The following is a 26,146-nucleotide window of genomic DNA, read 5'->3' as shown; positions in this document are numbered from 1 at the left end:
TTGGCGATAACCTCTGGCATCTCCATCTCTCTGGCTGCCTGATGAGAGATCAGAATAGTTAATGTCCTCTTTGGGGTTTTGTTTGATATTCTCTCTTTCTCTCTCTCCCCCTCTCTCTCTCTCTCTCTCTCTCTCTCTCTCTCTCACTAGCTCCACTTTCTAAGGTTGGAAGAACAGAGCTATTTTCTTCTAGATGCCACATTATGAAAAGCCAAGAGCCTTCATGTCTCTCTCTGCAGTGAACAGCTGAAGGACCAGCCATCAGAACTTGCGAATCCTGTGAAACATAGACCACCTGCTATCTGATATCCCTTTGGCTCCCTGATACTCCCTGGCATGGATTGTGGAATCCTCCAGAGTCACTGAATTTATTTCATCCCTGGGATAGCATTACTAGTGTCCAAGAGAACAAGGCATCATGGTCTGGCACTTTGGATCTCATGGGAACTCCCCAAAGCTTTACTCCTAAGCTGATCCCTGTGAGAGCCTTGGGGACACCTGGAGCAGAAGCCCATGCTAGTTCAGGCTACAGCACCTCACTAGGGCTTGGAGTCTCTGTCTGCTGTTCATGGGTCTCTAGGACTTAATTTCCCTTGCTGTCTTTTGGCGATGACTAGGAAAAGCAGAGGCTGCTGGTGCCTACAGCGGCTGCCTCTCTTGCTGTTTCTCAGCCCATGCTTTTTCTGGGTAGCCCCTTCCCTGGGCAAACCCAGAGGCCAGGGTCATCCCCACATGAACTCCATCCGCATCGACGGGGACATCACTCTGGGTGGCCTATTTCCAGTCCACGGAAGGGGCTCCGAGGGTAAAGCCTGTGGGGAGCTTAAGAAGGAGAAGGGCATCCACCGATTAGAGGCCATGCTGTTTGCACTTGACCGGATCAATAATGACCCTGACCTGTTGCCCAACATCACACTGGGTGCCCGCATCCTGGACACCTGCTCCCGGGATACCCATGCTCTAGAGCAGTCATTGACTTTCGTGCAGGCGCTGATCGAAAAGGACGGCACTGAGGTGCGCTGTGTCAATGGAGGGCCACCCATCATCACCAAGCCCGAGCGCGTGGTGGGTGTTATTGGGGCTTCGGGAAGTTCAGTCTCCATCATGGTGGCCAACATCCTTCGCCTCTTCAAGGTGAGTGTGCCCCTGGTGCTGGAGCCCTAGAACTACAGGCTGTGTGCCTTCTTCCTCTCCCTCTTCCCCTCCTGTTTCCAGAGAGGAAGCTCTCTCCCAGTCCTGTAAGGACTACTACTGAGGGTGTGGAAAAAGAGATTTCCTGTCGATGCTCATTAGCTACTGAGCAGTGCTTCTCTTATTTTCCCTTTCCCTTCCTCTTCCCCTTCACCCTTTCTCTTCTTTCTGTTCCTTCCGTTTCTCTTTTCTTTTCCTTCCCTTCTCCCCTCCCTTACTTCTTTTCCTCCATTTGTTCCTACTCTTACCTTCTTTCTCTTTCATCTATTATTACCTCCCTCCCTTCCTTTCTATTCTTTTCTCCCTTCCCTTCTTATCTGTCTCCCATCCCCCTCTTCCTTTCTTTTTCCTCCCTCGCCCCTCCTCTCCTTCCCTTCCTATTCTTTCCTCCTCCTTTCCTATTCTTTCTTTCCTTACCTGTATCTTATTCTCCTTCTCCTCCTTTCCCTTCCCTCCCCTCCTCCTTTCCCTCTCCTTCCTTTCTATCTTTCTTCCCTCCCCATTTTTCTTTCTTTCCTGTTTCCTCCCTTTCCTTCTCCCTCCTCTCCCTCCTTTCGTCCTTCCCTCCCTCCCTCCCTCCTTTTCCCTCCCTCCCTTCCTCCTTCCCTCCTTTTCCCTTCCTCACCCCTCCTTTCCTTCCTCCCTCCCTCCCTTCCTCCCTCCCTCCCTCCTTCCCTTCCTTTCTTCTTTCTTCCCATCTTTTCTCCCTCCCTCCCTCCCTCCCTCCCTTCCTTCCTTCCTTCCTTCCCTCTTTCCCTCCCTCTCTGTTGTTTTCTCCCTTCCCTTCTTACCTGTCTCCCATTCTCCTCCTCCCTTCCCTTCTCTCCCCTCCCCCTCTCCCCTTGCTTCCTTTCCTCCTTCCTGGGGCAAGAGCTGCTGATTTGCAATTCAATCGGAGCCAAGTGCTTCGCTAAGCTGCTACAACTACTGAAAGCTACCGGGTGGAGAGAAAAAAAAAACAACAAAACCCATTACAAGCATTTTACCAATAATTATGTGCTTGCTTCTCTGTGCCTTGTTTTGCAGTGTGTGTGATTGTGTGTGTGTGAGAGAGTGCAGGAGCAGGAGGATGGGTTTGTTTGTGGCAGCCATGGGAGGGAGAGCCCCACCCAGGCCCTGGCCACCACATTCCCTCCTCCCTTCCCCAGCCTTCTCCCAGGAGAGAGATGGTTTTTCAGGGAAAGATCAAGACTTTTCAGGAGAGCCTGGAAGCCTGGTTTAGAATAGAAGGAGAATTGGCCCTTTGAGAGCGCGGTGGTGGAGAGATGGTGAAGCTGCGTGAAGGGGAGGTCCTTACATGGGCACTTTCTCCGGATCCCATTTCCGTAGCTAATATTATGTGGCAGGAGAATTGGTGAGGAAATCCTACCTTCTGCGGGAAGTCTGGCACATTGTAGGCCCAGAATAAATGCTCGTTGACTTGACTTGGTTTGGAGGGGAGTGGGAGGGAGGTGTGGAAAGACAGAAAGGAGGCTGGACACATATCACATCTCATATGTGATATCCTATCATATCAATCGTATCCTGTATCACATTATCGTAGAGCTGGAAAGAGCCTCAGCCATTATCTGCTTCTCTCTCTGAGAGAGGCGGTAAGGCTTAGTGCATAAAGATAGAACCTCAGAGTCAGCACAACCTGGGCTCAGTACTGCTTCTGCTGCGTACTGGCTGTGCAATGCCTTCTCACTTTTCAAGGTCTCCGGGAGCTCTCTAGGACCGTAAGCTGCAAGACAAGAGCTAATTAACACAGGTAGAGGTATATTTTTCCTGGGAACTTCTGTACCAAATGCAATCAGAGGTCCCCCTAAAACCCTCTCCTTCATTTTAGAGGTGGCAAGAATGAGGTCCAGAGTTAGCTGCAGAACCAGGACCTGGGTCTTCTGATGGTTTTCCTATAGTTCAGATGTGTCCAACTCATCATGACTCCATTTGGGGTTTTCTTAGCAGAAATTCTGGAGTGGTTTGCCATTTCCTTCTCCAGCTCATTTTACAGATGAGGAAACTGAGGCAGACAAGTTTAAGTGACTTGGCCAGGGTCTTACAGCTAGTAAGTGTCTGAGGCTACATTTGAACTCAAGATGAGTCTTCCTGACTTCAGGCCCAGAGCTCTGTGCACTATGGTGCCACCTAGCTGCCCTGCTGTCCTTGTATTTGACTGGCCTGCTCAAGGTTTTATTACAGAAAGCAGTTGGTGTTATTTTAGATGTACTGTAATGGAAAGCATGTTTTTGTTTTTATTTTAGTAATCAATCAATCCACAAAGATTTTATTAAGCTCTTATTATGTATCAATTGTGGTGCCAAAACCTGGGAATACAAAGAAAGGTAAAAACACAAAAACAGTCCCTACCCTCTAGAAGTTTACATTGTAATGAAGGAAACAGCATTTAAACAAAGAGGCAAATAGAAGATACTAAGTAGAAAGAGAGTGACTCCTGAAAAGTCCTGATCTCTCCCTAAAAAACCATCTCTCTCCTGGGAGAAGGCTGGGGAAGGGAGGAGGGAATACGGTGGCCGGGGCCTGGGTGCAGCTCTCCCTCCCAAGGCTGCCACAAACAAACCCATCCTCCTGCTCTTACACTCTTTCTCAAGAGCAATCACACACATTGTAAAATAAGGCCCAAGAAGCAGGTACCTAATTATTAGTAACATGATCAAATTTTACCAATTAGTAAAAAACTGGTGAAATTAAAGATGGTTGGGGGATGGGAATGGGAACATCTCCTAAAGAAGATAGCATTTGAACTGAGTATTGAAAGAAGCCAGAGGTGTCGAGAGAGGAAACGTGAGGAGGGAAAACGTTCCAGGCATGGGAAGCCTTCAGGTCAAAGGCTTGAAGAAGAAATGGAGTGTCCCATGGGAAGTAGGCCAGTATTACTGGATTGTACTGTGTGGAGGGGAAAAAAGTAGGGGAAGATTAGAAAGATAGGAGGGGTAAGGCTATTCAGACAATACCAAACAGAAGATTTGGGAGCCATTGGAGCTTCCTGAGCAGAAAGGGTGACATCTCCCGGTCCAGGGCTCTTTCCACTGCACGGTGAATGCCTTCTGGGTTCTTGTGGTAGGAGTGCTCTTAATTTTCGGGTTTCAGTGAGCCTGAGGCTTGATAGAGGTAGATTTGTAGTACTTGATGAGGAGTGGCACTTGGTGCATTCTAAACACTGAGAAACCTTGGGTCGATCACTCTTTGCCCCCTGTGCATTCTAGGGTTCAGTTTCTTCTGGAGGTGAGCTGAGGTCTGCTCTCTCTATGACTAGAAGATTCTTATGGAAGTGGTGAGGGTGGTGGTGGTTGTAGTGGAGAGAGAGGATATCCCAGGGTTGAGGGAAGGCAGGATAGTTCTTGAGACGGCCAGCTTTTAGTAACAGAATTCTTTCCTAAAAATCCATCTGTGTATGGTCTAGCCCCGGGGTGGGGAAGCTGCGGTCTCAAGGCCATGTGTGGCGCTCTAGGTGCTCAAGTGTGGCCCTTTGATGGAATCCAACTCCAAAGTTTGGCTTCAGTCAAAGGGTCACATGTGGCCTCCAGGCCTCAGGTTCCCCAGCCCTGGTCTAGTCATTTTACAAATGGCATTAATGTCTTTAAAGACTGGAATTCTGATGTCTATGCTAATCTCTCCTGGGGACTGTTTTGTGTGTGAGAGAGTCTCCTTGGGGTTCTTTGTCCTAACCTCAGGCCTCAAACTTCTTTTTTAATTAAAAAATTTTTTATTAATATCTTTCATTTTTACATCACTTACATTTCCAACTATATCCCTCCCCCGTCTTCTATCCAGAGAGCCATGCCCTGTTAAAAACAGAGCTCAGCAAAATCAACCAACTCATCAACGGAATCTTATAGTATATTCAGGGTTTTGAACTCCCAACCTCTTCCAAGAAGGGAAGGAGTCAGCTTGGCCTAGTACAGGGGTGGGGAACCTGTGGTCTTGCAGCCACATGTGGCCTTGTATTAGTAGATAGACTACTGAATTTGGAGCCCAGAAGACCTGCGTTTGAATGCCTCAGATATTTGCCAACTGTGTGAGGCTGGACAAGCCTCTGACCTCGGTTTTCTCACCTGTAAAATGGCACCTTCCTCACAGGCATATTGTGAGTTGAGATAATATGTACTTTGTAAACCTCAAAGTGTTAGTTTAGGGACTAACTCTGGGATTTCAATGGTATCGAGAACTTCTAGATGTTTATTTATTTATTTTGCTTTTTGGTGAAGCAGTCGGGGTTAGGTGACTCGCCCAGGGTCACGCAGCTAGTAAGTGTAAAGTGTCTGAGGCCTGATTTGAACTCCAGGGCCAGCGTTCTGTCCACTGTGCCACCTAGCTGCCCAAAGAACTTCCAGATGATAAAACTTCCTTTACCAATGAAGTGGGAAGCATTTTCTCCAATGTGTAGTCCTAGAAAGTTGCCTAGATCACTGAGAAGCTAAGAGACTTGACCAGGGACACACAGCAAGTAGGTTTCAGAGGTGAGACTTGAACCCAGGTTTTTTTGGCTCCAAGTCTAGCACTCTATCTGCTATGCTAAGGCTGTCTCATATAAATGTCAGCAATTATTATTCTGACCCTTACATCTGTCATGTTCCTAGACTGAGCTTCTGTCCTAGGGAACATGTTGGACCTTAGGAAATATCTAATTACTTCTTCATTTTAATTAGTCAATCAACCAATAAACATTTTTAATTTAATTTTATACGGGCCGCACGCCGACCTTCTGCCAGTCGTGCGCCAGTACCTACTTCCCTTAAAAGAAGTACACCACCAGAGTCTTACCCACGCCTGGGTCCTCGGTTCTGAGCCGGATCACCACACAGAGACAAGCCATCGGGAGGCACCAACACCAGAGCTTTATTCAGAGGCCAACACAGCAAACCATCATAGCAAGCCCAAGCAGCAAGGCCAGAGCAACAGGCAGGAGCCAGGGGAGCGCGCACGTGTATGATCTGACCACGCTTGTTCCTAAGTACCTACTTAGCCCCTCCTCCCCAGCCCGCTACTAGCCAATGATTGTAGGGTCAGATACCGGAAGGGGCTGTCTGAGTTTAGCACACCAAGGGGGAAGGGAGTGACGTAGGAGGCTAGGATTGGATACAGGAAGGAGGCATCTGGGATTGACGCATAGACAAGAGTACGTGACCTAGGAAGTCAGACTCAGGAGGGGACTGGGTCAGTGCTGCACAAGGTCAGGAAGGTCACAAGAGGCATCTGGGGATGACGTTGCATATAGGGAGGGGACTAAGCAGAAGGAACTCAGTCCTCTGCCATCCCACTCCCACGTGGCACCGCCCCTTGCCTCAGGAGCTCAGGCTCGGCTACTTCCTTGAACCCAGCTTATCTCATAGCACTGCCCAATTGCCTCATGGCTTCTCCGTATCCAGCCCATCCCAGTACACACGACTCTGCCTACCACAGTCCCTGCCTCGACTTCCAAAATACCTAGATCTTACCTTACCCATGCCACAGCACCCAACTGGCAGCTGCCAACATCAGACAGTCCCTCACAAATTTAATTTAATTTATTTTATTTTTGGAGGCAATTGAGGTTAAGTGACTTGGCCAGGGTCACAAAATAGTAAGTGTCTGAGGCCAGATTTGAACTCAGGTCCTCCTGACTCCAGGGCCAGTTTATTTATTTTTAAAATTTTGAGTTACACATTCTCTCCTTCCCCCACCCATTGAGAAGGCAAACAATATGATACCCATTATAAATGTGAAGTTGTGCAAAACATATTTCTATATTAGCCATGTTGCAAAAAACCAAGAAAAAATATGCTTCAATCTGCACTGAGTTCATCAGTTTTCTCTCTGGAAGTAGATAACATTGTTCATCAGAGACCTTTGGAAATGTCTTACATGATTGTATTGATCAGAGTAGCTAAGTCTTCCCAGTTGAGCCTCATTGCCATATTGCTGTTACTGTGTACAGTGTTCTGGTTCTGCTCACTTCACTTTGCATCAGTTCATATAGGTCTCCCCAGGTTTTTCTGAAGTCATCCCCATTGTCATTTCTTATAGTACTCCATCACACTCACATACCACAACTGGGTCAGCCCTGATTGAGAGGCATCCTCTCAATGTCCAATTCTTTTTTTTTAAGTAGCATTTTATTTTTTCCAATCACATGTAAAGAAAATTTTAACATTCATTTAAAAAAATTGAGTTTCAAATTTTCTCTTTCTCTCCCTCCTTCCTCTCCTTCCTTTCTAAGACTCAATGTCCAATTCTTTACCACCACAAAAAAACCAATAAACATTTATTAAGTACCTATTATGTACTAGACATTGTGATTTTACAGAGGAGGTACCCAAGATCACACAGGCAGTGAGAGGCAGACCTAAAATTTGAACTTAGCTCAGTTGAGTTCTCTTTCTCTTGTGCCAAACTGCCTTTAGTTAAGAGATGTATTGTTTCCATCTGACCTGGGGGGAATCAAGGGCTGTTTTTTTTTTTTTTTGGCAGGGGGGGAGGGGAATTGGAGTCTCTGGGCTTTTTTTTTTTTTTTCCGCACAGGGTTAGCAGGATAGTTCAGGAGACAAATTCTCTTTGTAGCTTATTACTAACATAAGTGAGAACTTGCAGCAGGTGCTGGAGACCCTGATTCTGCCCTTGTCTTCCTCATCATCTGGCCAAGGCCAGACTTTTACCTTGATTCTTTCCATGTCTCTTCTTTAGGGTTTTGAGAAAGCCCCCTCCCCCCATTGTCTAGGGTTTGCCAACAAGCAAGTCAGAGAAAAACAAAGATGAGAAGGACAAAGAGTAAGGGGTAAGTATAGGAGGATGAACAAAAAGAAGAGATGAGGGAAAAGAAGGAGTAAGGGAAAGAAGATGATAAGAAAGATGGGGAGAGGATTGGAGAAGGATGAGACAGAGAGGATTTAAAGAGGATGAAGGGCGAGAGGCAGTGTTGCTCAGTGGTTAGAATGTTAGACCTGGAATCAGGAAGACTTGGTTTTAAATATGGCCTCAAGTATTTACTAGCTGTGTGACCCGGGGCAAGTCCTTTAACCTCTCTGAACCTCAGTTTCCTCTTCTGTAAAATGAAGACAACAGATTAGATGACTTCTAAGGGGCCTTTTAGCTCTAAATCTATGAAGGTGAGAGAGAAGGGGAATTTAAGGAAGATAAGAAGAAGAAGAAGAAGAAGAAGAAGAAAGAGAGAGATAGATAGAGATAGAGATAGAGATAGAGAGAGAGAGAGAGAGAGGTGGGACAATGGAGGAGAGAAATAGATAGCTGATGGTCTGAGCTCCCAGGGTCCCTTTTAAAAGCACTAATGTTCCAGGCGAACGTTGTGAGGGCTATTCAATAATTAAAATAATAGAAATGAGAGGCCAGGCGAGAAACCGAAAAGCCATTTAGAGAGCAAAAAAGATTGAACTTCAGCAAAGGAATGGGCAGGGAAGAAAGAGGAGGGTGTGTGCTTGGAAGGAGTTGGGTTGGGAAGTCCGTGGGGCCCCTTGATGGAGCTTTGATGAAGAATGTGTCTAATGGTTTAATTTCAGAGCTCATTTGATTTGTCTGGAAAGTACCCTGAGAGGGGGGATCATGGCAGGGGGAGGAGGGGGGAGACTCTCTCCCACTCTGAGATGATTGGTGGGTCTCTCTCTGGTGGGGACCAGAGGCATACAGACTATTTTTAGTAGCTTCTCTCCTTCCAGGAGGCCTGTTTTGGAGGCAGGGAGGCTTGGGAGGCTGGGCTGCTGGGGCAGGTCTTAGTTTGGCTTGGAAGGGCTTTCAGAAGTCCTGGCTAGAAAGGGGAGGTGGGGGGGTAATTTCTCCTCTAAAACTTTTAAAAGATTTGGGATCGGGGCAGCTAGGTGGTGCAGTGGATAGAGTGCTGGCTCTGAAGTCAGGACGACCTGAGTTCAAATCTGGCCTCAGACCAAACACTCGACACTTACTAGCTGTGTGACCCTGGGCAAGTCACTTAACCCCAATTGCCTTAAAAAAAAAAGATTTGGGATCAGGAGAGAAGCAACATGGCAAAGTGAATAGGGAACTGGCCTCCAAGTCAGGAAGATCTGGGTTCAAATCTAACCTCTGACACATGCTAGCTGTATAATCACTTAACCTGTCAGTGCTGTGGGCTGTATGTCAATCTTAAATAGAAAAGAGGCCAATAAACTGTACATAAGGGTCCCTTAGGGCACATTTTGACTTAGAAAACCTCATATTAACTTCATATATTTTATTATGTTTTTATTTATTTTGTTAAATATTTCCCAATGACATTTTAATCTGGTACAGGCCTTACTTAAGAGTGTTGCAGGCCATATGAGGGCTGCATGTTTGAAGACTATGAAGTGTAGGGAAGGTGCCAACTTGCATGGAGAAAGAGATCGTCCTCTCTGGGAGTTCTCTACATTACCTAAATCACAGTCAGAATAAATAAATTAAATGTGAGGGGCTTGACATGGGTTTCTCTAACACAGGTAACCTTCCTCCCAGGGGAGCTCATCACAGACTGTAGTGTCTGTGGGCTTGTTTAACTGGCTTTGTTCAAATGCCTAGAGCCATTCTCAGAGGGGTGCTTAAAAAGCAACTTGAATCATAGAATTTAGAGCTGGACGAGACTTTACAGGTCAGTTAGGCTAACCCTCTTCATTTTCCAGATGGGTAAATTGAGGCCTGGGCAGCTAGGTGTACAGTGTCCTGGAGTCAGGAAGACCTGAGTTCAAATCTAGCCTCAGACACTTACTAGTTGTGTGATCCTCTGCAAGCCTCTTAACCCTGTTTGACTCAGTTTCCTCATCTGTAAAATGAGCTGGAGAAGAAAATGGCAAACCACTCTAGTATCTTTGCCAAGAAAACCTCAAATGGGGTCATGAAGTCGGAAATGACTGAAATGACACCACTACCACCACTACAATAATAACAAACTAAAGCCCAAAAAGACTGCTCTAGTTGACATCTAGTTGCAGAGATTCAAATCTAGGTCTCTTAGTTGTTTTTTTTTTTTAAATTTTTAGGCAATTGGGGTTAGTGACTTGCCCAGGGTCATATAGCTAGTAAATGTTAAGTGTTTGGTCTGAGGTTAGATTTGAACTCAGGTCCCTCCTGACTTCAGGGCTGGTGCCCCTATCTACTGAGCCACCTAGCTGCCCCTAGGTCTCTTAGTTCTAAATCTAGTGTTCTTTCCTTTAAACTATGGACATTCTACAATGGAACATAGAATTAGAGGGAACCTAAGAAGTCATATGGGGCAGTCCTTCTCCTTCCCCACTCCCCTCCTCCCCCCAAAATTTTACAGAATGATGCCACAGAAAGAGTGGTGGATTAGAGCACCTGAGTTCAAATCCCACCTCTTGACACTTAACTAGTTGTATGACCTTGGCCAAATCACTTAATATCTCTGAGTCTCAGTTTCCTCTTTTGTTGAAAAAAAAAGAGGGGGGATAATAACACCTGTACTATCAACACAATGGAGTTGTTTTGAGGAAAATACTTTGTGAATCCTCAAGTGCCACCTAAAGTTAAGCCAAATGTGGAGTGTGCCCAAGCTTACTTGAACTGAATGTTCAGTAATTTTTCAGTTGTATCTGTCTCTTCATGACCCCATTTAGGGTTTTCTTGGCAAAGAAACTAGAGCAGTTTGCTATTTCCTTCTCCAGTTCATTTTATAGATAAGGAAACTGAGGTAAACAGGGTTAAGTGACTTGCCCAGGATCACACAGCTAGTAAGTGTCTGAGGCCAGATTTGAACTCAGGTCTTCCTGACTTGAGGCCCGGTGCTTTATCCACTGCACCACCTAGCTGCCCCAGTCTGGCAAATAGTAGGTACTTAATAAGCAGCTATTTCTTTTCTTTCTACTCAATAAACAAGCATGAATTAAGCACCAACTATGTGCTGGGCACATATAGGCTATGTCTGTCTAAAGCTGGTGTACTCAACTTTTTTTGTGCGTGTCATAGGTCCCTTTGGAAGCCTGGCAAAACTTTTGGACCCTTTCTCAGAATATATTTTTAAATGTATTAAATAACATAAATACGGTTACAAGGAAATCAGTTATATTGAAATACAGTTATCAAAATGTTAAAAAACATAGACTTCGGGTTAAGAACTCCTGATAAGGACTTTTATACCTGTGCTAGTGCTAGGCCTGAGGGGTGAAGTATACAAAGATGAGCGAGATGGGGCTCCTGTCCTCAAGGAGGTTATAGTCTGATAGGCTTCACGTGTTAAAGTCTTATAGACCCTTTGAGGTACCTTGTAAAAGATCATAGGGTTTAGATAGAAAACTCTTACATTTTAAAGATGGGAAAACCGAGGCCAAAGAGTAGTGGATCAAATTTTCCATGGGTCTGCTGCTAGCAAGTAGCAAACCTGGGATTCCATACCTCTCTCTTCTGACTACCAATGTTATGCTTTTCATCAGATTGTCTCTGGTAGCATCATCCTGCCATAGCTGTAAGTAAAGTGCTGCTCCGCTCCTTTCTCTAGCCTTGCAGCCCCTTACCTAGAAGGCCTGTTTTTTTTTTGTTTTTTTTTTTTGTGAGACAGTAGGCATAAGTGACTTGCTCAGGGTCACACAGCTGGTAAGTATCAAGTGTCTGAGGTCAGATTTGAACTCAGGTCCTCCTGACTCCGGGGCCAGTGCTCTATTCACTGCGCCACCTAGCTGCCCTGAGCTTTTTTTCTTTTTTTTTTTTTCAAGGTGATGGGGTGAAGTGACTTGTGCAGGGTCACCCAGCTAGTAAGTGTCAAGTGTCTGAGGCCAGATTTGAACTCAGGTCCTCCTGACTCCAGGGCCGGTGTTCTATCCACTATGCCATCTAGCCTAGCAGGCCTGTTTTTGACAGGCCCTGCCAAGAGCCAAGTGGGCCTTGACAAGTCACTCTGTGCTCTGTGCTACAGTGTCTTCCCTGTAAGAGAGACTTCTAAGCAGGCTGGATTTCATGGTCTCTAAGGTCTGGAGACAGCTACATGGTTCAGTGGATAGAGTGCTGGGCCTAGAGTCAGGAAGACCTGAGTTTAAATCTGGCCTCAGACACTTACTAAGCTGTGTGACCCTGGGCAAGTCACTTATCCTCTGTTTGCCTTAATCCCTTGTGATGGAAATGGCAAAGCACTCCAGTATCTTTGCTAAGAAAACCCCGTGGCCTATGAGGTCATGAAGAGTTGGACGTGAGTAAACGACCGAATGATGACCAACACCCAGGTCCTTCTGCTTGGGTAGTGGGTACACCCTGGATCACTGAGAAAAACCCAGCCCTGCCTACTAGGTGAAGCTGTCTCAACTTATAGACTCCTAAAATGAGACCCAGAAAGGGCAAATGTGTTGCCTGGCTCACCCAGCAAGTTGTTGGCAGAGCCAAGACCAAGACCCAAATCCCTTGATTCTTATTCTGCTGTTATTTTCATCATCTTCCCCCTGAACAATGAATAGAACAGCATTTATGAAGCACTTGCTACATGAAAAACACTTCACTAAGTGCTTGGGATACAAATAGAAAAATAAGACAGTTTGTTTTCAAGGAGCTCACATTGTAAAATACATTTAGGAGGTTTCGGCTGTAAGTCAGATGGAAAGGCTCCATTGTCCTTAGGGTACAGTGCCAAAGCAGGTGGTCATGTGTCTTTTTAAATGTCTTTTTCACTGATAAAATCATAACAGTTTCTGATGTTGAACCATTTAACTGTGCCAAGGACTTTGGTGTCAAGATCTTTCTTTTTTGGGAATTTAGTAGCTTTAGCTGCAGCACCTGCAGAAACTGGCCGGGACACCTCTCCACGGGGCTGCTCCCCTGTAGGATAGCAGTGGAGGTGGGGCCAGAAGCAGGACTTGTCATTGGTGGGGCACTACTATTTCTAGGGTTCTTGGGTCTGCTTGGCCATTGGTCAGTGGTTGGTGTTGGTTGTAGTGGGGAAAGTGGGTCTCTTCTCCATAGGATTTGCTTCCCTCTAGGATGATTGTGAGGTCTGGGCTAGAGGCAGGAACAGTGGCCTGTGGGGGGATGGTGGGGAGGTGGGGCTCCTCTGTACCCAGAGCTCTTAAGATTCAGGGTCCTGGGCTGTCTCCATGGGGTCTGAGGGCAGTTAATATGAGCGATTTGCCATGCTTAGCACTTGCCACTTTCGGTCTCTCCTTCAGGGTGCTTTGCTGCTTCCTAACGTATGTGATCCTGGGAAACGGCTCAAGACAGGTCTCTGGAATATCCACAGTCAGAAGACCAGGGTTCAAACGTCCAAACTCAGGGGGGCATAAATTACCTTTGTCACATCATGTTGAGGCCATAATGCCCTAGATAGACCCTCTTGCTCTCTTTGGGGAGAAGCTATCCCATGCCATGGATTCAAAGCACATCAGAACTGGGAAAGACCTATTTGGTCATATCTCACCCTAGCGCTAAATACCAGTGTGACCTTAGGAAGGTCCCTTTCTAGTTCTGTGCCTCAGTTTCCTTCTTTGTAAAATGAAAGGATGATTTCTAAGATCAGATGATTTCTAAGGTTGCTTTCTATTCTAAATTCTATAATCCTGGGGAGAGAAGATAGTGGGAAGGGGGAAGACCCTAGAGGAGAAGAGAAGGTATAGAATTATGAGGTCAGGAAATATACTTAGCTAATATCATAATTTTGCCTTGGCTCTGAGGACACTTTTTGCTCAACCAGAAGATTCTGCCACCTTCTGCTATTCAAACTTTTGCCTTCTTCTCTAGCCTGAGAAGCCCCATATACCAAGGTGTTGGCTTGGTCAATAGGGATTCTTGACTGTGGGTTCATAGACCCTCAAGGGGACTATGGATAGATTTCAGGGAGTCCATGAACTTGGATAAAAAGAAATTACATCTTTATTTAAATAGATTTGGTTTCATTTGCAATTCTATGTATTTCATTTTATGCCATTTAAAACCATTCTACTGAGAAGGGGTCCATAGACTTCATCAGGCTAACCAAAAGGCTCCAATATACAAAAACAGTTAGAAACCACTGTTCCAGTGCTGTCCTCTTGAGCTCAAGATTCCAGGGTTACAACATTTCAACTGTGCAAGTGATCTTTGCTTAACTGATAGACAGCTGACATGTCTGAACAGAGAGGAGCAGGGGAATGAGTGAAGCAGGGGGAGGGAAGGATGGAGGGGGACGATGGAGGAGCCTGGAACAAAGGAAGAGGCACTAGGGGAGGCAAGTGATGTTGACTTCATCCAGGAAGCTGGATCCCGGCTTCAGGAGATGCTGCTGGCAGCAAGACCCATTCATTATAATATGCAACAATAGTAACTTATCATGTATAGCCCTGTATTGTCAGTAATAATAACTTACATTTATGGAGCCCTCGGCAGCTTTACAAATCATTTCCCCATCTAAGATCTCATGTAATTCTCACCATAGCCCTGATGGGAGGGGGCAGGGAGGTTGGGCAGGGGTTGTTGATCTCTATTTGATCCCTATTGCACAGATGAGGAAACTGAGTCTCAGAAATGACCCAAGGGTCAAAGGAGAGCTGGTAGGGATCTTAAAGCCTGGTCCAACCCCCTCATTTTACTGCCCTCCTGGAGAGAGGAAATAACTTCCCCAATGTCATATAGGCAATAAACATTAAAGGTGGGATTTGAACCTGGGTCTTCTGACTCTGGAACCAGGGCTCTTTCCATCGCATACTTGTTCCCAAGACTTAGTAAATGATGAGATTCCAGCCTTTATTACACGCCACTGACTCACAGTTATTTTTTTATGTGTGGTATTGCTACCAAAATGACAGCGCCTTCCCTCATTCACATATGTGTGGTCTCCCAAATCTAACCTCATGGAATACTGGAAACGATTTTGGATGGGGAGTCAGGAGACCTGGTTCTTATCCTGGCTCTGCCCCTATTCACTTTCTGTTGCCATAGGTGAGTCACTTACCCACTCTGGACCTCAGTTTCCTCCTCAATAAAATGAAGGGTCAGCTGAGATGACCTCTTGAGGTTCCTTACAGTTTTGACGGCCTGTGTGCTAAGACTGAGTATAAGTGCATGGAGGCACTTTGTGGACTCGTGTAGAGAGCTGTCTAACATGTTTCTTGAATACCCCACAGGGCCTGACGCACAACACATACCATGAATATTTGTTGATTTGATGACAATAATAAATTATACTTCCCATTTGTATGGTGCTGTGTACTTTTCAAAGTGCTTTCACTTGAATCATTGCATTCAATCCTCACAGCAACATGGGCATTCTCCCCATTTGACTGAGGAGGAAAGTATTTGAAGGGCTGTCATGTGAAAGAGGGATTAAGCTTATTCTATGTGGTCCCAGACGGCAGAGCTGGGAGTATTAGGTGGAAGTTGCAGTGAGGTAGGTTTCAGCTTGCTATAAGGTGGGAAAACTTCCTGATGATTAGAGCTCTCCAGAAGGGTGTCTTAGGAACCAGTGGAGTCCTGGTTTTCAAGCCAGTGTGGATAGCTAGTCAGGGAGGCTATCGAGGGTTGGCCTCCTTGGAACGGGGGAAGGTCGATGGATCATAGCTATGGGGTTGGATAGGACTTTAGAGGTCATCTAGTCCAAACCCCTCATTATACAGATAAGGAAACTGAATCACAGAGAAGGCCCAAGGTTATACATGTAGTAAGTGACAGAACCAGGATTCAAACCCAGGTCCCTTGACTCCAAATCTACCATTCTTTCCACTATATCATGGTGTGCAGATGGGCTCTGAGATGCCTTTCAGCTCTTGTGATACTGCGGTTCTATGAAATGGAGGCTTCAGAGGAGGGAAATTATTTTCCCAAGGCAACATAGTGAGTTAGAGCCTGAGGTCTTCTGACTCCTGGTCTTCAAGAGTGAGTCTGTTGACAAGGGATGAGGAGGCATTGGATTTAGAGATAGGAGAAAGATATTGCAGGTGTAGTTGATATATCCCCAATGGGGCTAGGGATGGTTGTGTGAGATGTTTGTAGTTAACACATCCTCAGATCCAGATTCTGGAAGAAATCTAGCAGGAGGAAGAAAAGAAGGAAGAATGACCTACTATCTCAGGCACTTAAACATTTTTTTTTAATCTCATTCAATACTCACAACAACCCTGAAAGGTAAGTGCTATTGTTATCATCTGCATTTTACTGAGGAAATTGAGACAAACAGAAGTTAAGTGATTTGCCAAGGGTCACATAGCTAGGCAGTGTTTGAGGCCAGATTTGAACTCGAGTCTTCTTGATTCCAGGTCCAGATGTCTATGCACTGTACCACCTAGCTCCTCTGAGCTAGGGCAGCAATTTGTTCCATTTCAGCCTGGGCTTCTGAGCCTTTTGTCATTTTCCCGGTTCGGGAAGTATTTAATGACAATTAGCAATGGGGTTTCAAGGACAGAGAGAAGACTTCTCCCTCTCCCCTAAAGAAATATCTTTATCACCTGCTTGACTCATGTCTAGAATGCCTTTAGAATAAGGCTGTGAATCCTATGAAAATTCAAGTCTGTGTAGGAGAGGTGATATTTTCTAGTGTTATCAGTGATTTCCCTTTAGTGTGACTGAGTTTATGGGAACATAGAATAGAATGTCAGAATTGGAAAGAGACCTTACTTACTACCATATATATAGCTGGAAGGGATCTCAGAGGTTATCTACTCCAACTCCCTTATTTTACAGAGAAGGAAACTGAGTCCCAAAGAGGGGAAGGGCCTTGCCCCAAATCACTCACAAAGTAAGTGGCTATGCCAGGATTTGAACCCTGGTACTCTGACTCCAAATCCAGCTCTCTTTTTACCGTGTTTTCCACTTTCTCTTGCTTGCTCTCATTTCATAGAGAAAGAAACTGAAGCTGAGAGAGGGAAAGTGATTTTGTGCCCTGCCCCTTCCCCTCAGGTCCTGAGTCTAATGTTCTCCTCTCACAAGAGCAGATTTTGATTAGGGTGGAAGAGAGGCTGAAAAGGGAATATGGGCCCTGGTTCCTTGAGAAGAGAGGGAAGGGGCAGGCTCCAGGTAAAGACAACCAAGCAGCCCACATCACAGTTTTGCCCAGGAGGGGTTTTAGACTTAGATCTGCCTTACTCCAGACCAGAGAGGTTTATCTGTCTTCCACTATTATGACTTTTTCCCTCCCTCCCGAGTGCCAGAAGCCCTATATATGAGAGCCTAGGAGCCAAGTGCTTTGGCAAAGAAGCATTTCAAAGAGGCATATTCCACGAATAGGGTTCCTAAACTGGAGCAAGGGAATATGTGGACTAGGGAATGAGAGTGAATAGACCCTGGAATATCCCAAGGGCCAAGAGGAAGAAGCCATGGTTCTTTAGAAAGAGAACTGAACTGGAGATCATGATCATGTGATTTAGAGCCTTCCAGCTCCCTCCAAAAGCAGAGCTGTAACTAACATGGGCTGAACAGGGCTTTACCCAGATTGTGGACACCTATTATTCATCCCTACATACCTTGCTTCCTGGTCCTCTAATAGCAGGTGGGTCACTATACTCAGGATCCTATTACTGAGGCACTCCTCTCCAGGGTCCTGATGGTCCCCAAACCTTGTGGATATGTGCCAGACCCTCCAGACCCATTGAAATGGCTCCTAAGGCGGAGCTGTCCTTTATGTCGCTGTTAACCCCTCCCCCTCCCCCCAATTTGCCCCAGGCCCAGTTACTGATCTATCTGGTGAAACCCCTTTAGGTCACAGAGGAGTAAGTTGAAGCTCACATTTGGTGAACTGAGTTGCTCAAGGTCATACATGTAGCAGAGCGGGTCTTCTATCTCCTCATCCAAAAATGAGGAGAGTAGACTAAATAGTTTCTAAGGGCCCCTATAACTATAAAGTACATGATTCTGTTATTCCAGATCCAGTAAGACTTTTGTTAGAGTCTAGGCTCTGCTATCAACACTGTTTATTTTGGCAAATTACTTCTCCTCTCTGGAGTTGTTCTCTGTACAAAATATCCTATTTCTTACCTCCATACCTTTGCCTCAGTGATTTCTCATGTCTAGAATGTACTGTCTACTCACCTTGGGCTGATAGAATCCCTGGCTTCCTTCAAAGCCCAGCTCATTTCCTACAGGGGGCCTTTCCTGATCCCTGCAGCTTTTAGTCTAATAAGCATCTATTAAGAGCTTTGGAATTGATTGTGTGACATGGGAGACAGTGGCACAGGATCACTCAGCATGGCATGCCCGCATCAGAGAAGGTGCTGTGCTCTATGTGCAAAGCAGAATTGGAGTAGCTCAAAAGTAATGTGAGATGCACAGATTTAGAGAATCTACCCCAAATGTTCACATGGGCTATTTGTTCTTGACCTGTGGTAGAACATTCTGAGCTTGTATTGGTCTGATCAGCCACAGTCGGGCACATTGTAACTTGACTCAAGAATGAAGGACAACAACTAACCAACCAACCATAAGGCAGGCACTGTGCTAAGTGCTGGGGATACAAAGAAAGGCAAAAGACAGTCCCTGCTCACAAAGAGCTTCCAGTCTAATGGGAGGAGACAACATATAAACAACTATGTATTGACAAGATATATGGGTATTTCCTGCAGGCTGACAACAAACACCAAAACCTAAAAAGATTTTTAGAAAGATTTTTATTAAGTTGATTTGGCAGAAGGAAGAGCTGGAAAAAAAGTGTGGCTCCCCTCTTGAGGAGAGGTTGCATTAGATAGAATTTGAATCTCTCTGTGAGGTTTACATTATATAGAATTCAAACAAGGGTGTAAAGAAAAGCAGCTAGGTGGCCAGCACATAGAAAAGGTTGCTTTGGATATATATGTACATATATATACATATATATATATATATATATATATACACACATACATATATTAGCTGGTAAGTATAAGCATTCAATAAAATTTGGACAAAGCTAAAGCTGTTGGGTGGACCTAAAGCACAAACTTTTGAGTGGTTTTGAGTCCATTTGAGTTTTGGGTAGACTCAAAACAAGCCCTCTAGCTTCCCTGGAGGGTCTCTGAGATCAACATGACCCATGGTTTTGGGTCAGACAGTTTCTAGCCCCATAAGACTACATTCAAACAGTATTAATAAACAATAAAGTATTTCCCCCACACTCAAAAAAATCTTAGTGCATTTTTACAGTTAAGACTAAGACTTTTGGGATACCTGATCTATAGGATAAATTGGAGATAATCAACAGAGGAAAGGCACTAGCAATAGATTGAGAAAGTGTTCTTGTAGAAGGTGGATCTTTGGCTGGGACTTGAAGGAAGCCGGAGGAGCTAGGAGATAGAGATGAGGAGGGAGAAAATTCCAGGAATGGGAAACTGCCAGTGAAAACACCTGGATTCAGAGATGAAATGTCTTGTCATTAGGAACAGCAAGGAGGCCAGTAACACTGGATCACAGAGTATGTGTGGTGTAGGAAAGTGTATGTTAGGTGTAGGAAGATGGAAAGGAAAGATGAGGCCAGGTTATGAAGGGCTCTGAATGCCAAATAGAAGAGTTTATACTCCTGGAGGTAATAGGGAGCCACTAAATTTTGTTGAATAGTGAAATGACATGGCCACTTCCATACTTTAGGAAGATCTATTAAAAGCTGAGTTGAAGATAGACTGGAATGAGGAGAGACTTGTGGCCAGGAGACCAACCCTCATGCTACTGCAACAGTGCAGATGTAAGATGATAAGCATGGAAATAACAAACATGAACTTGGACAGACTTTGAGAAATAGTGGAGGATAAGAATGCCTGGCAGGCTATGGTTCGTGGAATCATGACGAGTTGGACACAACTAAACATCAACAAGAAGATGATCAGAGCTGGAGCTGAGTGGTGACAGTGTCAGAGGACAGAAGGGGGTTATGTGTGAGAGATGTTTGATGATGAGAAATAAGGTAAAAAAATGACAGAGCTTGGTGACAGATTGGATATGGGGAATGGGAAAATGGGGAGTCAAGGATGACACTGAGTTTGAGAGCCTAGGTTACTGCGAGTCCACAAGGATGGTGCCCTTGACAGTAATAAGAAAGTTCAGAAAGAGAGAAGGTTTTGGGGCCAGGTAATGAGTTCAGTTTTGGACTTGTTGAATTTGAGATATCTATGAGATATCCAGTTCAAGATGTTCATAGGCATCTGGAGATATAAGCCTGGAGATCAGGAGAGAAGTTAAGGACAGAGAAGTAGCTTTGAGGGCAGCTAGGTGGTGCAGGGGGTAGAGCTCTGGCCTTGGAGTCAGGAGAACCTGAGCTCAAATCTGGCCTCAGACATGTGACACTTATTAGCTGTGTGACCATGGGCAAGTCACTTAATTCCGATTGCCTCACCAAAAAAAAAAAAAAAAAGTAGGTTTGAGAATCATCAGGTATTGAGATGATAATTGAATCCATGGGAGTTGATGAGATCACCAAGTGAAATAGCATAGAGGGTTAAGAGGACATTCTCTCCTTCTTGAAATTTCTTTTGTCCAAATTACTCATGGACCTGTTATATCTCCCTAGCAGAATGTAAGCTCCTTCAGGTCAGGGACCGTTTCTTTTTTTGTCTCTGTTTTTTCAACAGCTCAGCACTAGGCAGTGTATGTAGCAGGTGGCAGTTGCTTAAGAGATATTCATTGAATTGAGCTCTTAGATATATTCCTGCTCTGCTGTTCAGTATAGGTTCTCCCCTTCCACCCCTCCCTTCCCAAGACACATGTCTTGGGGTTGCGCCCTGGGTTGGCCTGGGGGATTGCCAACTCTCTCTCTCTCTTAGAAGATGGGAAAATTGGTCTAAGAAGCAATTGAGTGAAATGAAAGCAGAAGGGGAATTCAGAAGCAGACACACAGGGTGTTTCAAGCTTGGCAAATAGAGGCTAATTATCACGTAGTTGAAAGGGAAAGAAGGGAGCAGAGGCATTTGGCAGCCTCTAGAGAGACCCCAGAGGGCCCTTCATTAGAAGGCTGGGCCTGCTTCTGGGGCCAGAGCACCTGGATGGGCTAGGGCCAACTCTCTCACCCTCCTTCAGTCTCTGGGGAGACATGTTGAAAATACTGATTTTTTTTAAAAAAATATGGCTATGGTTTCCCTGGGGAGTACAGAGCCTAGAGGCTACATTTTCTATGGAGCCAGCTTTTGGGTTCTGGAATCTATCCTTCCTCTCTCCTCTGCAGAGTAATTTCTGGGATTTGATTTCTCATCTGTGAAATGGGGACTTTGATTAATTACTGTTCTCCCCTCCCCCCCTTCCTCCTTCCTTCTCCGTATTCTTCTTCTGGAACAGGAAGGAGGTTTTAAATACTTGGATTAAAAAGCAATCTGTAACAATCTCTTTGAAGTGTTAAAGTCAGCTCTGGGCAAACCAGGAGGCCCCAGAGCAGACAGGAGACAGTGGGATGTGATGAAAATCACTGGATTTACAGTCGTAAGACCTGTGCTCGAACCTGAACTCTCCCAAGTGCTCCTTGACTGAACAAGTCACTTAACCTGACTGGGTTTCTGTTTCCTCCACTGTGAATTGAGGGGGTCAAAGTGGATGCCCTCGGAGTTCCTTTCCCGCACTAAAGTCGATGATTTCTCTGTGAATTGCAACTGACTCCCCGTGTGACTTTGGGCAAGTCACTGATCACTAACCTCTGTGGGCTTCACTTTCTTCATTTGGAATAATGATGATTAACTTTGATATAAGGCTCTAGACACATCATCTTTCATCCTCAGTCCCTATGAAGTGCTCACTGCAGGTATTATTATCGTCTCCATCTTACAGATGAGGAACTGAGGCTCAGAGAGGTTAAGTGACTTGACTTGTCCATATTCACACTGCTGGAGTCAGAAACTGGATTTGAACCCAGGTCTTCCTGTATCCAAATCCAGCAGGCTTTTTTAGGCTTTCCATGCCTCTTGGTTTTCAGTATACCTTCCCATATATCCTATTCAATATGAAAGGAAATAAATTTTAGAGTTTACCATATATATGCATAGATAACTAGATATGATAATCAATCAATACGCATTTATTAAGCTACAAAGGTTTTGGGCATATAAGAAGTCAAATAGTGCTCCCCCTCAAGGAACTCACAGGGAATATGCATGGGAGGCATTGACTAGAATAGAGTATGGACTCTGAATCTCAACTCTGAAATTTACTACCTATGTGATCTTGGGCAAGTCGCTTTGTCTCCCCATGCCTCAGTTTCCTCATATGTAAAATGAGGAGATTGGATTAGATGGCTACTAAGGTCTCCTCAAGCTGCAGATCTGGAATCCTATGACATACATATGCATATTAAAATATATGAAAATTATAATAAATAAAAAATAACTACGTAATTAGTACATAAGGGAAGTTCAAAGTACAATGTGAAGTCCAAAGAGGGTCATGGTCTGAGTCAAGGAAGGCTTCATGAGAAGGTGGCATTTGAACTGGGATTTAAGGGAGGGACATTGTAGGAGTAGGTGAATGAGACCATGGTGGGTATATGAGAGAGTGGCAAGTCGCTAGTTTGGGATGGAGCAGAGGGTATGTGATGGGAAGTATAAGTGGAAAGACCGTTAGATGAAGGAATTAGAATTTTATTCAATAGGCAACAATAATAATGACTCACACATACAATAATATTTGTATTAATAACTTCAAAGGGTTGTGTGTCTGGGGAGAGGATGCTTTGTAACCCTTATGTGGTATATGTTTATGTGTGTGTGTATGTATATATATGTATATATATATGTATATAATACACATGCATACATGTCCATGTCACATGTGTATATATTACATCATGTATATAGGTGTACTCTATATGTCACATACAACACACATATAGGTTATATGTGTATGTATATATCACATACAAACATGGTATATATGGTGTGTATCTATATACATATACATATGCACATGTGTAATAGTATAAGTATATATGTGTGTGTGTATGTATACATGTATATGTGTACACATATATGTACACATACATACACACATACATAATACATACCAGGGGCAGGTAGGTGGCACAGTGGATAGAACACACCAGGCTTGGAGTCAGGAAGATCTGATTTTGAATGCAGCTTAGACACTTACTGCTGTGTGACCCTGGGCAAGTCATTTAATCTCTATTTGCCTCAGTTCCTCATCTGTAAAATGGGGACACATTGGAGAAAGAAATGGCAGACCACTCCAGTATGTATGCCAAGAAAATGTTGAGTTGGATGTGACTGAACAACATGCATTTACCACATAAGAATAACAAAGTATCCTCCTCCCTGCAATCCTGCGAAATTGGTAATGAAAGTGTTATTATCTTCATTTTACAGAAGAAGAAACTGAGACTCAGAAAGAAGAAGTTACTCACTTGCCTATCATTACACAGCTAGTAAGTGTAGGAGCCAGGATTCATGCCCAGGTTGTCTGACCAGGGCACAGAGCTCTTTATTTTAAAATATTTTATTAATGTTCTTTTTTTTTAAAAGATAATTTTCATCTCCTAGTGATTTTCCTTCTTGTTATCCTCCTCTTCTTCCTCTTTTTCCTCCTCCTTCTCCTGGTCCTCCTCTTCCTCCTTCTCTCCCTCATAGAGCCCTCTGTTGTAGTAAATAAGTTCAGTCCAACAAACAGGTGAAAACACTGGACATGCCCCATTCTACTGCGGTAGTCTACTGCCTTTGTGCTAGAAGCCAGGAGGACGCTTTGCTGTCTGTCCTCTGAAGTTATAACCATTCATGGTATTGACCAGAATTCTGAATTCTTTCAGTGATGTTTTCCTTTGTGTCATTGTGGTCATTGTGTATATTGTTGTCCTGGTTCTGCTCCCTTCTCTCAAAGTTTTTTCCCTACACCAGACACTGGGTAACTTTAAGAATATGACACAACCAGATCTATGCAAGATACAAAAGAACGATCTCATACTGAGGCTTTTATTCTCCTACTGCAGCTGGCACATGACTGGGCCCATGGTGGGTGGGTGATAAAGACTTGTTGAATGGATGATTGATTGGACTGACAGCTCTGGGCTCCTCCTTGTTCTGTGGGCTGTGGCAAGGATCAGTGAAACAGCATTTGTAAAGGTGTAAGAAAGACAGGCCTGGGAAGAACATGCTGGGGGAGAAGAAGGGGTTGCCTCAGGCAGCATCAGAAATCAAGTTGGGTCTTATTTTCAGTCTAGTCTAATCCAATGTTTAGACTAGATTTAGGTTCTTGAAGGCAGAATGTGTGTGTGTGTGTGTGTGTGTGTGTGTGTGTGTGTGTGTGTATGTGTTTCATGTCTATAGACAAAGGCCTAACACAGTGCAATGCACGTAATAGGTGTTTTAAAATGCTTGTTGAATTAAATTGAAGGGAAAAGCTGCTTGTGGGGACTAGGAGATAATGAAAGCTTTGAAATTTGGCTTTGCTGCGATGACTGAGTCAACTCTTTAACCATAGTGAGAGATTTAGGTTAGATTTAAGGAAAGATGGTGAAGGTAACTGAGGGATGTTGTGAGTTGTCCCTGAGAACTTTTACAAAATAGGGCACATGCCACCCCTACTTCCTTCCCATTCTGTCTGAGATATGCTTGGGAGAGATTGAAGTGGGATGGTTGGTGGATGCATTATTTCCATGAGGAGAAACAGGGAAGTGGGATGGTTAGTATATCATACCAATGTGGATGTTTGCCTTAATCCATTGGAGGAGGAAATGACAAATCACTACAGTATCTTTGCCATGAAAACCCTGTGGATAGTATGATACACAGGGTTATGAAGAGTTAGACACAACTGAGTGACTGAACAATAACAACAACAAATCCAATAGGAGAATTGGGAAATTTTAGTTCAGCTAGAGAAACAGAGAAATGAGATGGTTGGAGTATCATTTTTAGAAAGAGAAACACGGAGAGAGATGACAATTTAGTGTATCATTTCAACAAGAAAAACAAGGAAGTCGTATAATAGTGATAGCTCAGTAGAAAAAACGAAGAATGGAGTTGTTGGTATATCCTTTTAATTGGAGAAAAAAAAGCAGCAGAATATAGTTTATCCTTAATCTAGGCTTGCCTCACAAGAAGTAGAAAAGTGATTTTAGACTTCTCAGAAAAGATGTGAGACAGCCTCCCACTTTGTCCTGTCTGCCTCCCAACTCCAATGTCAAGCATGGAGCCAGAAGACTTTGGCTCTGGGATCAAGATTCCATTACACAGGGATAAGGGAGCAGCAGAAACAGGTGAAGGAGAAGAGCTTGACCCTGCCTGAGTTAAGCCTTCAATGTTTTGTGGTCCCGGGGTTGAGTGTAATTTCACAACTGACCAGAGAAATGAACCAGCCCCTATGTAAGGGAAGCTTAAGTTCTGCCTTCCTTCCTGGGCCTCATGGTGATTTTTCTAATCCATTCACAGAAGCTGCTCTTTAGAGTCTGGGTTAGGATGGGTGTGAATCACTTCAGCAAGATTAATAATGATAATAATAGCTAATATTTCTTGTAAATATTCACCCATTTAATTTAGATTGTCAGATTTATTGGCATATAATTGGGCAAAATAGCTCCTAATAATTGTTTTAGTTTCCTCTTCGTTGGTGGTGAATTCACCCTTTCAATTTTTGATGTTGATAATTTCATTTTCTTCTTTCCTTTTTTTAATCAAATTAACCAATGGTTTATCTTTATATTGTTTTTTTTTCATGAAACCAGTTTCTAGTTTTACTTATTAATTCAATGGTTTTCATACTTTCGACTTTATTAATCTCTCCTTTGATTTTCAGGATTTCCAATTTGGTGTTTAATTGGGGATTTTTAATTTGTTCATTTTCTAGGTTTTTTTTTTTGTTTCATGCCCGATTCATTGATCTGCTTTTTCTCTGTTTTATTGGTGTAAGCGTTTAAAGATATAAATTTTCCCTTAAGTGCTGAATAGCTAGTATTTCTTTACATATTTGCATATTTCATTTGATCCTCACAGCAAACCTGTGAGTTAGGTGTTACTTTGTTCTCCATTTTACAGAGGAGGAAATTGAGGCAGAAAGAGATTAAGTATACAGTGTCACAGCTAGTAAATATCCAAGGCGGTATTTGAACTCAGAACTTCTTGAGACGAAGTGCAAAACTCTATCCACTGTACCATCTAGCTTCCTTGATTTATCCTGGCATCCAAGG

General features: G+C 44.1%; 1 protein-coding gene across 1 annotated transcript in view; it reads left to right on the top strand.

Annotated features, from left to right (window-relative positions):
- The first annotated feature begins 275 nt into the window (after positions 1–275).
- The window catches only part of GRM4 (glutamate metabotropic receptor 4), a 293,779-nt gene continuing 267,908 nt past the window's right edge, over positions 276–26,146 (top strand). Inside the window, exon 1 of the mRNA XM_027876584.1 lies at positions 276–1,134. Coding sequence (XP_027732385.1) covers positions 610–1,134 — 525 coding nt within the window. The 5' untranslated portion in view covers positions 276–609. The remainder of the gene's footprint in view (positions 1,135–26,146) is intronic.

The sequence above is a fragment of the Vombatus ursinus genome, unplaced genomic scaffold (genome assembly GCF_900497805.2).
Source record: "Vombatus ursinus unplaced genomic scaffold, bare-nosed wombat genome assembly UNPS02014811.1, whole genome shotgun sequence".
Taxonomy (NCBI): Eukaryota; Metazoa; Chordata; class Mammalia; order Diprotodontia; family Vombatidae; genus Vombatus; species Vombatus ursinus.
The sequence above is the reverse complement of the archived record's forward strand: the minus strand, read 5'-3'. Positions and strand labels throughout refer to the sequence as shown.